Here is a 17,105-nt window from a genome sequence, read left to right as displayed (position 1 = left end):
CAGCACAAGAGAAAGCTTTCAAGGAAGTGAAAGCACTACTACAATCAGCACAACTTCTGGTTCATTTTGACCAAGACAAAGAGATCATCCTGTCATGTGACGCCTCACCCTATGGCGTCGGGGCAGTACTCTCTCATCAGATGGAGGACGGGTCAGAGAGACCCATTGGATTTGCATCACGTACGCTGACGAGTGCTGAGAAGGGTTATTCACAGTTAGACAAGGAAGGTCTGGCCATAGTCTTTGCTGTGAAACGCTTCCATCAGTACCTCTACGGTAGTCATTTCACCATATGCACTGACCACAAACCACTGATGAGCCTTTTTAGTGAATCAAGATGCATTCCGCCCATGGCTTCAGCAAGGTTACAGCGTTGGGCCCTGACACTGTCGGCTTACCAGTATACGATAGTGTATAGAGCGGGGAAGGACAATGCAAATGCAGACGCGCTCAGCCGTCTCCCGCTACCAGAGATGCCTGCCACAACTGTGGTGCCTCCCGAGACAATTTTCCTAATGGAGAGATTGTCAAACTCACCTGTGAATGCCAATCAGATCAAACAGTGGACAGACCGGGATCCTATCCTGTCCCAAGTGAAAAGATTCCTGATGCAGGGTTGGCCTCCTGTCATAGAGGATGATGGACTAGGACCTTACGCAAAGCGCAAAACGGAGCTGAGTGTGCAGGATGGCTGCATACTCTGGGGGTCCAGAGTGGTTGTTCCACCCCCTGGCCGTGCACAAGTCATGGATGAGGTCCATGAGGCTCACCCGGGTGCCTCCCGGATGAAAAGTTTAGCCAGATCTTACATCTGGTGGCCTAACATGGATCAGGAGGTAGAAGACAAAGTTAAATCATGTTCTGAGTGCCAGATCAACCAGAAGATGGCGCCGCCCGCGCCACTACATCTGTGGGAGTGGCCTGACCACCCATGGTCTAGGCTGCATATAGATTTTGCAGGCCCTTTCATGGGTCACATGTTCCTTGTCATGGTGGACGCACACTCCAAGTGGCTGGAGGCGCACATCATGAGCAACATCACAGCGACCACAACCATCGAAAAGCTTCGGCAGGTGTTTTCAACCCATGGTCTGCCGGACTCTCTGGTGTCCGACAACGCAACAACGTTTACCTGTGATTTGTTCCAAGAATTCATGCGGAGAAACGGGATCCGCCATGTCCGCAGCGCCCCGTTTCACCCGGCCTCAAACGGCTTAGCGGAGCGGGCTGTGCAGACACTGAAAGAGGGGCTCAAAAGGATGACTGGGGGAACCATCACTACTAAGCTCTCTCGGTTCTTGTTCCAGTACCGCATCACGCCACAAACAACAACAGGACAGGCTCCAGCGGTGATGTTAATGGGCAGAAGGCCAAAAGCTCACCTGGATCTACTGCGTCCGAACATCAGAGCACGAGTGGAACGGAAGCAGGAGAAACAAAAAGAGAGACATGACCACCACGCAAGGGAGAGACAGTTAAAACCCAATGACACTGTCTACATCCGCAACTTCACAAGCAGCCAACGCTGGTTGCCAGGTATCATTCTGAGTCAGAGTGGTCCCGTCTCCTTTGTGGTCAAACTGACTGATGGTCGAGTCGTGCGCAGACACCAGGACCATCTCCGCCTGCGCTATGACAAAGACAAGACCATGTTTTCAGACGGAACAGCTGTGGGTGGTAGTATACAAGTTGAAATCCCACAGGAAACAGCATCTGAGGAACAGGGGCATTCAGTGGTTCCAGCAGAGGGTGATGGACATTCTCTCACAAACACCCAACCCGCTCCTGTGCCCTCAGACCCAGCTCCACTGGGACATGCCTTACCTGTGTCTCGTAGCACACCAGGAGTACTGCGCAGATCACAGCGTAGTCACAAGCCTCCTGAAAAACTAACTCTGTAGTTGAGACTGAGAGACTCGTGGTGTTAGTGTTTGTTTGGAGCAGCAGACCTAGTTGAAAAGAAATAAGGACTGTCATTTTATTGTTGTTGTTTTGGTTACATTTACCGTAACACCAGCAGAAGTTCTACAGTGTGGTGTAGTAAAGAGAAGAAAACACTAATGTGGTTTACTTGTTAACCTTATGTTTTCCTTACAGGGGGGGGATTTAAATTGAGGGGGGAGAAGTGTTATAGTGTGGACACTATATAAATAATTACATGGTTATTATTGGCATTAACCTTGACCTTTCCCCTTTGATGATGTCATCACCAAGAGTGAGTTCTGTGCAATGTGATTCTACCACCGGCTGAGTGGGCTATATAGTTCTGTTATATTTGTACCGTTTGTACCTGGCAATACACCTTTAGGTTTGGGTTGAAAGTAAAGGAAAGTAATATCGAAATGCGTGTGGGCATTCCTTGTCAAGTTACTACAATATGCAACACAGTTTAGATGAGAGATTAAAATGTATACGTTGCTGGAAATCAAAATATACATGTTATAAAACTTGTCTATTTAGCCATTGAACTACTGTTCCTCACATAACATTTCCCACTGGGGTCATTGGAAAAGAAATGCATCATGAGAAGCATAACAGAAAATAACTATGTTAATGTGGATTGGTAGGTGGCTTCTAATGTTCAGTATTAAAGCACGAGAGTGGCTGTGAACATGCTATTGTGTAAAAGGAAGAAAGAATTGTGACTGTGAAATATTTCTGCGTAACACACTTCTTTTTAATGTAAATCAATGATTTCGATGGGAGATTTGTGCATCAGTTTGAGTTAGGCATGCATCTCCAGCCAGGACTCACGTAACATCGGTTAAGTGATGTATTTCTAGAACCTGGGCAGCCTCTTCTATTACATAGGAATATTAAACATAATTATGTTATATTCATAATGAGTTAACAATATCAACAAATCTATTGACTGACTCCAAGCTTTCATATAATAGAGTTATTCAATACAATGCATAACATTGTCTGGGAGATGTACGTTTTAATTGGACACGGTCCCTGTCAAATAAACGTCATAAAATGAAAACCGATGGGTCATATGAACCCGTGGCTTAAAGCTGGGATCTTTAATAGTGAAACAGCTGTGTCCATTTGGGATATTACAACAAAGAAGTTACTGCAAACAACAAACACCATTTTTCCCCCCAGCATAGCCCCTGCATGCGCGATAAAACAGCACAATATGTACTGCTTTTTTTTTGTTGCTACCAACGCTCCTCAGCTACCACGGAAAATGTAGTGTCGTTACCACCCAACATGCTGTCCGGGTTCACTGAGGTCATTATCCATGGAACAGCATGAGAGAGGGGACGTCCTGCTGTTAGCGACCCTCTGAGGAGAGTAGATTACATGCACCAGTATAGAGGATCACCCCACAGCCATACCTCCACCTGGAAGCATAGCCCCAGTAGCCTTGCTAATGATCCAGACCCTTGCTGGCTCCATGGTCAAAGGGGGAGTCATTACAAGTGCTAATAACCTGGGGGATAGTCCTCAACCACCATGACACCAGGATGTTGTTAGTGCCTAAGGCCCTTGTTTGTCAAATCGTGTCGAGGCATTTCTTCTAACAGTTAATACAACCGTGTAGAAAAAAAAACTTGGTACGTGCGCTTCAATTTGCTCATCTACCTTTTTGCTTTCATTGATGGGCGATGTCACAAATCCCAATGTAACAATCTGATTGATGCCAAACAACACCTTTATAATAACGTAGCCTACTGTACAGCGTGCTTATAATTATTCAATGCTAGTGTCAACTCCACCATGTGTTAAGAGTTAAGTGCCTACACTCAGATTAGTATCAGAGTAGCCTACATACCACTGCTGCATAGAGGATAGTGTTTAGGTTGGACACTGTCCAATCCAGTACAAGTCTCCTGGCTTTACCAGTGGCTGAACTGAACAGACATTTCAACAAACCGCAAAACCACCGTAAATATCGACAAATATGCATGTAAGAGGAAAATATACTGTTCTGTAGACATTTACTGGTCCCTATGGAAGTTTTGATTCAACATGAAACCGTTGATCTGTCTGCGAGGCAGTATAAAGTTCTATATTAAGTGATCAACAGCTAGACATAGAGGTCAACTGGATTCATATACCTTGTATTTATAGTCAGAGTGTGGCAGAGGGCACAATGAGAAATGGCTCTATGACAGAATTATGCAATTGCCTTGTCTTGGGCAGTCTGTGTGGACGGCTGCTGGTGTGTGATTTAGTCTGGTACCTATTTCCCAATATTGTGCACTACTTTTGATGAGGAACCATAGGGCTCTGGTCAAAAATAATGCACTACAGTGCTATTTTGGACCCACCCTTGTCTTGGGCAGTCTGTCTGGACGAGTGGACGGCTGCCGGTGTGTGATTTGACAAGTCATTGACTGTTCTCTCTGCTACCGCATGGCAAGCGGTACCGATGCATCAAGTCTGGAACCAACAGGACCCTGAACAGATTCTACTCCCAAGCCATAACACTGCTAAATAGTTAGTCCGTGTATCTATTGGTTAACTATTTAAGAATCTGCCTTAACCCTTTTTGCACTTTATTCCAGTTATATGTACATGTCTACCTCAATTACCTCGTACCCCTGCATATCGACTGGTACTGGTATAGATATACCATGTATAGAGCAAGGTTATCTCTACTCATTATGTATCTATTATTACGAGTTTTACTTTTCTATTATTTCCCTATTTTCTTTCTCTCTGTATTGTTGAGCCCTTAAGTCAGCACTTCACTGTTAGTCTACACCTGTTGTTTACGAAGCATCTGACAAATAAAATGTGATTTGATTTTAGAGGGACGTTTTACTGAGGAATGATCAGGCCTATTCTACTTCCTGTGTGTGTTGTTGAAAGGGGCTCCACCGTCATCTTTCACCCCGAGAAACGTGTTTCTGCTGGGAACCTCAGAACTCAACATTAGCCCAGGGAATTCAGTACAGAAGGGAGCTCTCTGGGAAATGTACTTCTCCTGGCGGATGACATTTCCTAAGAAGCCCTACATTGTCAAGCTGCACTGTAACATAGTCCGATGATAATGACAGTGTTGTTTTAGGACCAGACAGAGAATGGCCACTTACTGCAACTTGATACTCTAATAATATGTTCCATCGACTTCCAAGGTGCATGAACACCATGGTAGCCAGAGTAGGAGGTGGCCTGTAGTGTTTAGGTAAGGAAGAGTAGCCTGTGCCTCAGTCTTATAAAATGAAAGAGTACAAGAGGACTTGTCTCTAGTCTCTATTTTGCGTTTATTCTCCACACCCCTTACGGTGTTTCAGACGGTCCCCTTTCTTTGTCGACCCAATTAATTGACGGAGAGGGTCTCTTCAGAGGCGTCTTGTCATGTTCTCTTTGGAGTCGTGCGCCCAGTAGGACTGTATTCCTCCGTCCCCATAACAATGGTACAATGAGGAGTAGACAAGAAACAAGAAGTTCTGTCATCACAAAGACTTCTCAGACCAAATCCTGTTATGGGGTTGATGCAAAGCAGAGGAACTACAGCCAGTCAGTGTGTCCTTAAATAATAAATAAAGGGCCTGTTATTCAGGAAACAAGCCTAGACCTCCAGCCTCTTTGAAATGGGAGACCACCTATGGAGGAGCCCGGAGAAACCTTTCCATGCTACTCAGCCTTGGCTACTCAGGTCTCTGGGGCGAGGCACAGGACCTAAATTACTGTGTACCCAATGTCCGACGAGGCCCAAATCCCAATTTCTCTGCTTTGTTTTTCCAAGGGGCTGATTTTTCCGAGGTCCCAGTGAGAACATGCGGTCCCATGAAACACATCCAAGAAAAACAGCAGACCCTGACCTGTGGGGATTGCCCCAGCTAGGTTTCCAAATCCTCAGAGATCTCATGGGATGGACCCGGGAGCCAGGATGATTTAATTACACAAAGACAACATCACGTGTCACCGGGGGTTACGGGCAGTCGCCTTTATGGGGCTAGAGGCCCGGGGGAGAGGGGGTGGATGTTCACAGCTGATGTACCCATACTTTGCTTACCTGGCCCCATGGCCTGGGTTGATTGGCTCGATGTAATCAGCTACATTGACACACAGGACGGTATTGCTTTCATCTGTCTCCTAATTACAGTACTGAAGGGGTGTGTTGCACCAGGGGAGGGAAAGACGGGAATTGCAGGAGGAATGGACTTGGACAAAGAGAAAGTGTGTGTTGTGTGTGTGTCCATGCCTTTGTGTGTGTATGTGTGTCTTGTGTGGACGCCCTCCCATCCCACTGGTGTGTGTTTACAGGACACGGTGTTGTTTCTCACGAACAGAAGGGTCCAGATGAGATCAGAGCTGGTTTTGATCTGGATAAAATGGTCCAGATGAGATCAGAGCTGGTTTTGATCTGGATAAAAGCTCCTCTCTTTACGAGGCCTGTGTCCCCATAGCTCAGAGGCAAACGTGGCTTCAGTTCCTATGTATGTGAAGAGTCGATGACAATGTGTCTGAGATCAACCAACAGGCTCACCCTTCCTTATGAGTAAGAGCCTTTGTCGGCTTCATAGGATATGTTTCAAATGTAATCCTTTAGCTATGACATCACATATTTAACCCTCATGCATTTATTCTTGTATTATTCCAATGTTGAGCAATGTTCTGGTTCAGAAGCCGAAAGCATTACCCAAGTAGGAGCTTATGGGAACTTAACATACACCGATTGTACAAAACATTAAGATCACCTTCCTAATATTTTGTCACGGTTGTGTCAAGCTGTCTGGATGTCCTTTAGGTGGTGGACCATTATTGATACACACGGGGAAACTGTAGAGTGTGAAAACCACAGCAGCGTTGCAGTTCTTGACACAAACCGGTGCTCCTACCATTTGGCATTTGGTATTTTATTAGGATTCCCATTAGCTGTTGCAAAAGCAGCAGATACTCTTCCTGGGATCCTAAAGAAACATGAAACATTACATGATACAGAACATTAATATACAAGAACAGCTCAAGGACAAAACTATATCAATCAAAAAATACATAAAAAGAGGCGCACGTAGGCTACATATCAATACCAAAACATACATACAAACTATCTAGGTCAAATAGGGGAGAGCTGTTGTGCTGGGAGGTGTTGCTTTATCTGTTTTTTTAAACCAGGTTTGCTGTTTATTTGAGCAATATGAGATGGAACGGAGTTCCATGCAATAATGGCTCTATATAATACTGTTCGCTGTCTTGAATTTGGGGACTGTGAGTGTGAAAAGACCCCTGGTGTCATGTCTGGTGGGTAAGTGTGTGTGTCAGAGCTGTGTGTAAGTTGACTATGCAAACAATTTGGGATTTTCAACATATGAATCCATTTTAGAATAATGCTGTAACGTAACAAAACGTGTATAAAGTCAAGGGGTCTGAATACTTTCCGAATGCACTATAAATACTATGCATGCCAGTCTCTCTTGGCTTAGAGTTGAGGAGAGACTAACTGCATCACTTCTTTTTATAAGAAACATATATAGAAACAATATTTTTATTTGTATACATTTTTTTGCAAGTTTATTAAAAATAAAAAAACTGAAATCACATTTACATAAGTATTCAGACACTTTACTCAGTACTTTGTTGAAACACCTTTACCAGCGATTACAGTCTTGAGTCTTGGGTATGACGCTACAAGGATCTCTCCATACTTTGCTCCGTTAATCTTTCCCTTGATCCTGACTAGTCTCCCAGTCCCTGCCGCTGAAAAACATCCCCACACCATGATGCTGCCACCACCATGCTTCACCGTAGGGATGGTACCAGGTTTCCTCCAGATGTGACATCTTGGTTTCATCAGACCAGAAAATCTTGTTTCTCATGGTCTGAGAGTCCTTTAGGTGTCTTTTGGCAAACTCCAAGCGGGCTGTCATGTGCCATTTACTGTGGTCTGGCTTCTGTCTGGCCACTCTACCATAAAGGCCTGATTGATGGAGTACTGCAGAGATGGTTGCCCTTCTGGAAGTTTCTCCCATCTCCACAGAGGAACTCTGGAGCTCTGTCAGAGTGACCATCGGGTTCTTGGTCACCTCCCCGACGAAGGCCCTTCTCCCCCAATTGCTCAGTTTGGCTGGGCGGCCAGCTCTAGGAAAAGTCTTGGTGGTTCCAAACTTCTTCCATTTAAGAATGATGGAGGCCACTGTGTTTTTGGGACCTTCAATGCTGCAGAAATGTTTGGTACTCTTCCCGAGATCTGTGTCTCGACACAATCCTGTCTCGGAGCTCTATGGAAAATTCCTTCTACATCATGGCTTGTTTTTTTCTATGACCTGCACTGTCAACTGTGGGACCTTATGTAAACAGATGTGTGCCTTTCCAAATCATGTCCAATCAATTTAATTTTACCACAGGTTGTCTCTGATCAAGTTGTAGAAACATCTGAAGGATGATCAATGGAAACAGGATGCACCTGAGCAAATTTCGAGTCTCATAGCAAAGGGTCTGAATATTTATGTAAATAAGGTATTTCTGTTATTTATATTTAATACATTTGCAAACATTTCTAAAAACCTGTTTATGCTTCATCATTATGGGCTATTGTGTGCAGATTGATGATGATTTTTATTTATTTAAACAATTTTAGAATAAGGCTGTAAAACGTAACAATATGTGTCAGACGGTGGGTAACAGATGCAGTGAATCAGGCGCAGGAGAGCAGAAATGAGTGTACAACGTATTTAATTCCACGACAGCACCGGTATACAGACAATACTCAAGGTGCGGAGAAATACCGGTCACTCGAAAATAACGGGCGTAAATACATAACCCGGCAAACATAACCAGCCAACAAGTACCACAATGAACAATCAATAAACACGCACACTAACATGTGGGACACAGAGGGTTAAATAATGAACATGTAATTGGGGAGTAGAAACCAGGTGTGTAGAAAACAAAGACAAAACAAATGGAAAATGAAAAGTGGATCGACGATGGCTAGAAGACCGGTGACGTTGACCGCCGAACGCTGCCCAAACAAGTAGAGGAACCGACTTTGGCAGAAGTCGTGACAATATGTGGAAAAAGTCAAGGGGTCTGAATACTTTCCGAATGCACTCTATATCAGCCCTTTGATTACAATGAAGAGCAAAACGTGTCACTCTGTTCTGGGCCAGCTGCAGCTTAACTAGGTCTTTCGTTGCAGCACTTGACCACACGACTGGACAATAATCAAGTTAAGACAAAACTAGATCCTGCAGGACTTGCTTTTTGGAATGTGGTGTCAAAAAAGCAGAGCATCTCTTTATTACGGACAAATCTCTCCCCATCTTTACAACCATTGAATCTATATGTTTTGACCATGACAGTTTACAATCTAAGGTAACGCCAAGTAATTTAGTCTCCTCAACTTGTTCAACAGCCACACCATTCATTACCAGATTCAGCTGAGGTGTAGAATTTAGGGAATGATTAGTACCAAATACAATGCTTTTAGTTTTAGAGATGTTCAGGACCAGTTTATTACTGGCCACCCATTCCAAAACACACTGCAACTCTTTGTTAAGGGTTTCAGTGACTTCATTAGCTGTGGTTGCTGATGTGTATATGGTTGAATCATGGACACACATGCTTTGTTTAATGCCAGTGGCAGGTCATTGGTAAAAATAGAAAAGAGTAGAGGGCCTAGAGGGCTGCCCTGCAGTACGCCACACTTTACATGTTTGACATTAGAGAAGCTTCCATTAAAGAAAACCCTTTGAGTTATATTAGATAGATAGCTCTGAATCCACGACATGGCAGAGGTTAAAAAGTCATAACACATTTTTTTTACCCTGCTCAAAGGCACTTAAATCTTTTGTCTTGCCCATTAATCCTCTGAATGACACACATACACAATCCATGTCTCAATTGTCTCAAGGCTTAAAAATCCTTCTTTAACCTGTCTCCTCCCCTTCATCTACAGTGATTTGAAGTGGATTTAACAAGTGACATCAATAAGGGATTATAGCTTTCACCTGGATTCACCATGTCAGTCTGTCAGGAAAAGAGTTCTTAAGGTTTTGTGCACTCAGTGTCATTTAATGTTTGAAAAACTTGTGTCCCGTAAACAAATCATAAACTTAACCCTAAACCTAATCCTAACTCCTAACCTTAACCCTAACCCTAACCCTTAAGCCTAAAATGTATTTCCATTCAAATTATTATTATATTTTCCCTAACCCCTAACTCAAAGCCTAACCTTAACTCCTAACCTTAAACCTAACCCTAATTTCTAAACCTAAACCTAACCCTTGAGTCTAAAATAGCCTTTGTCCTCGTGGGGACCTTGCTAATGTCCCCACGAATTACAATTTTCATTATTTTACTATCCTTGTTGGGACCTTGGGGGATTTCCAGTACCCACAAGGATAGTATTTTTTTTTTTAAAGGATAGTAATACAAGCACACACACACACACACACACACACACACACACACACACACACACACACACACACACACACACACACACACACACACACACACACACACACACACACACACACTGGCCAGACAAGACAGAGGTCGTGCTAAAGGTATGTACAGAGAGATATAGAGCTCAGTCAGGGTCAATCCCCACTCTAAACCCAAGATAACAAACTACGGCAGAAATATGAATAATTTACACCGAGGCTGTTAGTGTGTAAACTGTGTGGTTTAGCATTATCTGTGTGCTAACGCTTCCCTCTAACAGCTCTGTTTACGGGATTTGGACATAAACTCATAAATAATGGGTCTTTGATGGGTGTGTAATCTATCTTGTTTCGCTACTCCACCCGATAACTGCTCCTATCGCCCCAATTTCCATTATCCTAAACCCTCATGAAGTTCGTACAAATACATTATGAACATCTAAAAGGGCACTTTTACTAAGTATTTGATGTATTCCCTCAATTACATTTGACTTCCATTACTCCTTTCATCAAGCCAAACCTTTCTAACAGGAAACACGGCGTGACCCTTGTAATTGCAAACAAGCAACGGGGGGCTGTCGTTAAAAAAAGAGTTGGCCATTTTACATACATTTTACAGCCAAATTATTCAGCTATACGCCAAAACATTATCAGAAAGAAAAGTTGTTCAGACGTAGCTAAGTGAATTATAATGTCTAATGCTTGGACGCTAAGATAGTAAACGTACAGATTTATACGACTGCCATGATATACAAAGAGGTCACAAACCAAGACAGATAATGACATAGAAGACTGTTAGACTAAAGTGACTCAAGTGAAAGCGTTGATTTGGATAAGAGCAGCGTTCTGGCGTCCATGTTGAATATCATCCAACACAAACAACTGGAACATTGTTCAGGGATTAATCATCATTAATGAAGTTACAACCAAAGCATTCTGACATCCAGATATAAATTAAATATTGGAAAGTGCAATGAGTGCAGTGAGCGATTCTGTCTTTGAGACTATTGGCTAGAACACAGAAGTGAAAATATAGAATGATGCGAATAATGGTTTGGAAGACATGTTGCTTTTCTGTAAGATAATAATAAATGGCTGTCCTGGATGGACAGAATGAAGTGCCAATAATTGACCTTTTCCAAACATTAAGAACACATTCATCATTTTTAAACAGTGCGATAGTAGTTTATGTAATTTCGTCGCAGAAAAGTTTTACTTTGATTCCAAGTGTTAGGAGTGATTTTCTTCCCAGGGCTTGTTAACAGACCAAAACTGATACAGCTCGAAAAGGCGGTTTATTATTAAAAACAATTACAACTAATTTAATCTCTTATCGTTTTTTATCTTAATGCCTTTTGTTTTCTTTTTCATTTAATGGTGTATGATCACGGACATGTAACCTGGGCCGGCTTCAAAAGTACCCTTACCATTCTACAGATGGTAACACTTAATCGGTAACAGAATAAAACGCTTGATGACTACGGTTGAAACTGTTCCCAGGGAGGGTGAACTTGGCAGGAAAGAGTTCCCCTGTCGTAGAAACAACATCTAACCATCAAATAGCACAAGGAAGTAAACAGTGCTTTAATAGGGAGTAAGGGAATATAAATATACATCTGGGGAAGCATTAAAGGTTTGAACTGAGTTATAAAGATAATATTGGACCTTTCTCTGATGTTCTTTTATGAATCCTTAATCAAATCATTGGCTTCGAGTAACCGTATTTGTATGGATTCATGCAAATATTCAGAGGATATGTTAACTGCGCTCGTTGATGATCGAGTTTCAGCTTTATATTGCTTATTTACCTTGCTTAGTAGGAGGTTCCAGTGTGTAGGATTCCAGTGTATAGGAGTTTTCAACAAATCCCAGAACTCTAGGCTTGTGAAAACATCATCCTAAAACCCTAAATCCGTAAAATAATCAAACGGTATAGCCAGATATTACAACACACACATACCTCTCTAAAAAGGAGTGAGGGAAGGGTGGAAGGAGGAGACACAACCTGGAATCCATTATCTCTAGATGGTGGAAGCCCTCGCCCCTCGCCCTTCGCCCCTCGCCTCCTATCCCAACCCCCTCGGAAGGGTACGTAAGCGGGCTACCCATGAGATCCCCACTCCATGAGGGCTAGCATAAGCCATTGGCCACAGGGCTTGTATGTCTCATCAAACAGACATGGAAAATGCTAACATTGCAATATATAGTAATTACTCAATATAACAGGCTATCAATTCAGCCATTGTGAAGATGGCAATGAATCACCCCTTTACGTGTTTCACTTGTGTCTGTAATTTATTAATGTTTTATTATGAAAGACTGGTGAGCTGAGATTTGAGTTGGAACACATTTTAAGTTGTTATCCATCTCTTCCAGTCTCATCAGATATGAACAGCTATATATGATGACCTCATAATGGAGAGTACAGAATAAGAACACTTCAGGAAATACTACAATCTAGCACAGTTGTCTTTGTGTTGACATCAGTGTTTACAAAAGCAACATGGGAACATGAGTTGTCCTTACTGGCATATCTATTACAATGGAATGAGCACTGAGGAAATGGTCGAACATTTTAGACATTTAAAACTTTTAAAGTAATATAAATTCCTACCTTCTGTGGTTTCCTTTCTCTTTACCACTCTCACAAACTTTAACCTTACAGTCTTGTTGTGGTATGCAGTAACTGACTGATTGTCAGTTAGCTACTTTATTGTCCAACGGTGAGTGTTGCTACCTCTAAAATTCCCGTTCAGATTTACAAGGATGTCTTGACAGAGCGGCTGGAGACGAGCATGTGAAAAGCTTAACCTTTTGTAAGGTTGAGACGTTTCTTTAGTCTCTGGCTCCTGGCCTGGATGTGCAACGTTCTGAATGCATTTTGGGGCGCAATGAATTCTTGGACTGTTATTAGTCTGAAAATGATAAGGAAACAGATAAATGTTACTACGACATACTCAAAGGCTTGATTATATCAAATTATTTTAAACAATGTTTCAAAAGAAAATTGTCGTTTTCTGGGGTAGCCTAGAAATTGTATTTGTATTGTTTTAACAGTTTTGACATTTTAGGATGAAATTGTACATAACATATTGATGTTAGATCTTAGTTTGTATGTTTTTGGTCTTTATGGTCATTCACCACTTCCACACATCCAACACATTCTCAGGTTTTAGACACTGTGTGATGGGCAAATCTCCACTAGATGTCATGGTTGCTTGGTTTTCAAAAATGTACTTTCACATATATCAAGAGAAATCAACCAAAGTTACAGATTTCTGCTTGTTAAAAGAAAGAAACAGTTGGTAGAGAAAGATGGGAAGATGACTGCTAGAATGTACTGACCTAAAGAGTCATTTTAACATCTCTGTTTCTTTTAACATCTCTGTTTGTTTGGGTCAAACTGATGCAATGTGTACGGTGGTGATATACGGTTTTTATAATATGTTGCTTTACATACGCATAGCACGTACCCTTTTTGTAAATCTTCTGTGGATAAGATCTACAGTTAATTAAAATGTTTATCTGTCTTTTATCGTTGCATTTGTTATGATGATAATCATAGATATTTTATGATGATGGTTTTATGAGGCTATTGGACTACAAAATAAAATATTGGAAACAGAAACTCAATAAGCTCAATTATTAAAAACATATTTACAAACACACAAACAATGAACAATCTGGATCCTACAAAGAAAACAAAGAGGTCCAAATAAGTAAAACATTTTAAACATTCCACGGAATGGTTCATATTGTAACCTTCGTCAAAAGGAGTCGACCAAGGTGCAGCGTGGAATATGTTCATCTTGTGATTTATTTACTCAGAACACGATAAAAAGTAATGAACAAAGAAAATACGACCGTCACGTTCTGTAGGCACACAAAGCAATACAAAAATAAGATCCCACAAACACAGGTGGAAAAAAGGCTGCCTAAGTATGGTTCCTAATCAGAGACAACGATAGACAGCTGCCTCTGGTTAGGAACCATACTCGGCCCAACACAAAGAAATACAAAACATAGAATGCCCACCCCACACCCTGACTTAACCACATAGAGAAACAAACCCTCTCTCTCAGGTCAGGGCGTGACACATATGATGTCTCTGCTTCTAACTGTGCTTTCTGGACGCTGTGGCAACACACAATCATCAATCATTTACAGTGGTGTGTCGACCAATATCCTGTATTAACTAAGATAGCAAAATCAACCCATTACATTTTTAGTCACTCTCTGTGCAGTCAGAACAATTGGAGAGTATCACTCACATTCCACTCTCTCTCCCTCTCCCCCACTTTTCTCTCTCTTTCTCCTAACCCTTCTCTCTATCCCTCCCCCCTCTCCAAACCAACCTCTCCACCCCCACTCGCCATCTTTCCAATTCAACACTCAAGTCAGAGAGACAGATGCCTCTCTCCGGAAACTTCTGAGGAGGTATATACGAAGTGATAGTGATGAAAGCCACAAGAAGCCGGGTCCCACTGCAGCAAGGTCTCGGCTCTTTGCTCTCGCCTGCCGGCGAGCGCAAGCTCCCCTCATTTAGAAGAAGCACAGTACATCCTGGAACCCGGGTTCCTCTTCTTTTTTAATTAAAACCCGTGTGGATTCGCCTCCCTCAGACCCCAGTAGAGAGAGAGAGGGGTTGTAAGCGGGGAAAAACTTCCAAGTTGTTCCACTTGACAGGTATATTTAAGTTCACCCAATTTGACCAGATGGATCATATATTTTATATAAGGAGTTATTATATGGCGGTGGTGGATGGGTGGGAGGCGGGGGGGGGGACATATATATATCAAACAAGTGGAGGGAAGCATAGAGTGGGAAAGAGAAAAAAGGGAGCATGGGGAGAAGGTGGGGATGAGGGAGCAGAGATCAACAAGCATGGAGGAGGAGGAAACGGCGTGGAGATCCTTCTGGGTGATCTTCTTAGATCTTAGAGAGGAGCATCGTCAAGAATTCATCCGCTAAGAGCGGCGGTCTCCGGTCTTTAGCTGGCGTTAGATAAGATGTTTGAAAGACTTAATTGTAAATATTAATAAACATAGCTAATTATGCTTAACTGAAAAATGGATTAGTGTGAACGTCTGTAGATGAATGGCGGCGTCCCATAGAGAGGATACTACTAATAGGTTGTATGGTTCATTTATTGGTTCCTTACTCATCAACAGCATCAAAACATGGGACAAACATGACATAGTCAACTGATCAAAACAGATGGGCATGATGATGTTTTGAATAATTCTTTATACTGAACGTGTCTTTGGGAGGAAACGGTGTACGTTCACTCGTCATTTGAAAATATGTTCTTCATCCAAAATAAAACTTTTCAAAGAGTTGCGTACTCACTACATGAACAACAATTTGAGACATTGAAAATAATGCATAGGCCTACTACACAATAAACTGAACAAAAATATAAACGCAACATGTAAAGTGTTGGTCCCATGTTTCATGAGCTGAATTAAAAGATCCCAGAAATGTTCCATACACACAAAAAGCTTATTTCTCTAAATTGTTTTTCTCAAATATGTTTACATTGCTGTTAGTGAGCATTTATTTTACCTTTGCCAATATAATCCATTCATCTGACAGGTGTGCATACTGTATTAAGAAATTGAGTAAACAGCATGGACATTACACAGGTGCACCTTGCACTGGGGACAATAAAAGGCCACTCTAAAATGTACAGTTTTGTCACACAACACAATGCCACAGACGTCTCAAGTTTTGAGGGAGCGTGCAATTGGCATGCTGACTGCAGGAATGTCCATGAGAGCTGTTGCCATGGAATTTAATGTTAATTTCTCTACCAAATGCCACCTCTAACGTTGTTTTAGCTAATTTAGCCGTACATCCAACTGGCCTCACAACCGCAGACCACGTGTAACCACGCCAGCTAAGGACCTCCACATCCGGCTTCTTCACCTGCGGGATCATCTGAGACCAGCCACCCGGGCAACTGATGAAACTGTGGGTTTGTACAATTGAAGATTTTCTGCACAAACTGTCAGAAACCATCTCAGGGAAGCTCATCTGAGTGCTCGGTATCCTCACCAGGGTCTTGACCTGACTGCAGTTTGGCGTCATAACCGACTTCAGTGGGCAAATGCTCACCTTCGATGGCCACTGGCACGCTGGAGAAGTGTGCTCTTCACGGATTAATCCCGGTTTCAACTGTACCAGGCAGATGTATGGGGTCATAACATTTACATTTTAGTCATTTTAGCAGACACTCTTATCCAGAGATACTTACAGTTAGTGCACTCATCTTAAGATAGCTAGGTGGGACAACCACATATCACAGGCATAGAAAGTACATTTTTCCTTAATAATGTTGCTATCAGTAGAGTCAGAGCTAGAAGGGGGTGGTGGGGGGGGGTCAAGTGCAAGTGCCTTTTTTGTTTTGGGGGGGGGGGGTTGAGGTGAGGAGGAGGATTATTTAAGATACTGTTTGAAGAGGTAGGGTTTCAGATGTCATGTGGGTGAACAGTTTGCTGATGTCAGCGTTGTGAACAGAGTGCCCCATGGTGGCAGTGGGGTTATGGTATGGGCAGGCATAAGCTCCGGACAAAGAACACAATTGCATTTTATCGATGGTAATTTAAATGCACAGAGATACCGTGACGAGATCCTGAGGCCCATTGTTACCCAATGACAGACATGTTACCCAATGAGCATGTTTGTGATGCTCTGGATCAAAGTGTACAACAACGTTTTCCAGTTCCCGCCAATACAGCAACTTCGCACAGCCAT

At 42.5% G+C, this 17,105-nt stretch overlaps 1 protein-coding gene across 1 annotated transcript in view; it reads left to right on the top strand.

The window, feature by feature from the left end:
* The first annotated feature begins 220 nt into the window (after positions 1 to 220).
* Positions 221 to 17,105, top strand: part of LOC115191585 (uncharacterized protein K02A2.6-like) — a 38,939-nt gene continuing 22,054 nt past the window's right edge. Inside the window, exon 1 of the mRNA XM_029749373.1 lies at positions 221 to 1,426. Coding sequence (XP_029605233.1) covers positions 315 to 1,426 — 1,112 coding nt within the window. The 5' untranslated portion in view covers positions 221 to 314. The remainder of the gene's footprint in view (positions 1,427 to 17,105) is intronic.

The sequence above is a fragment of the Salmo trutta genome, chromosome 4 (genome assembly GCF_901001165.1).
Source record: "Salmo trutta chromosome 4, fSalTru1.1, whole genome shotgun sequence".
Lineage (NCBI taxonomy): Eukaryota > Metazoa > Chordata > Actinopteri > Salmoniformes > Salmonidae > Salmo > Salmo trutta.
Note: the sequence above shows the minus strand (reverse complement) of the source record. Positions and strands in the feature narration are given on the sequence as shown.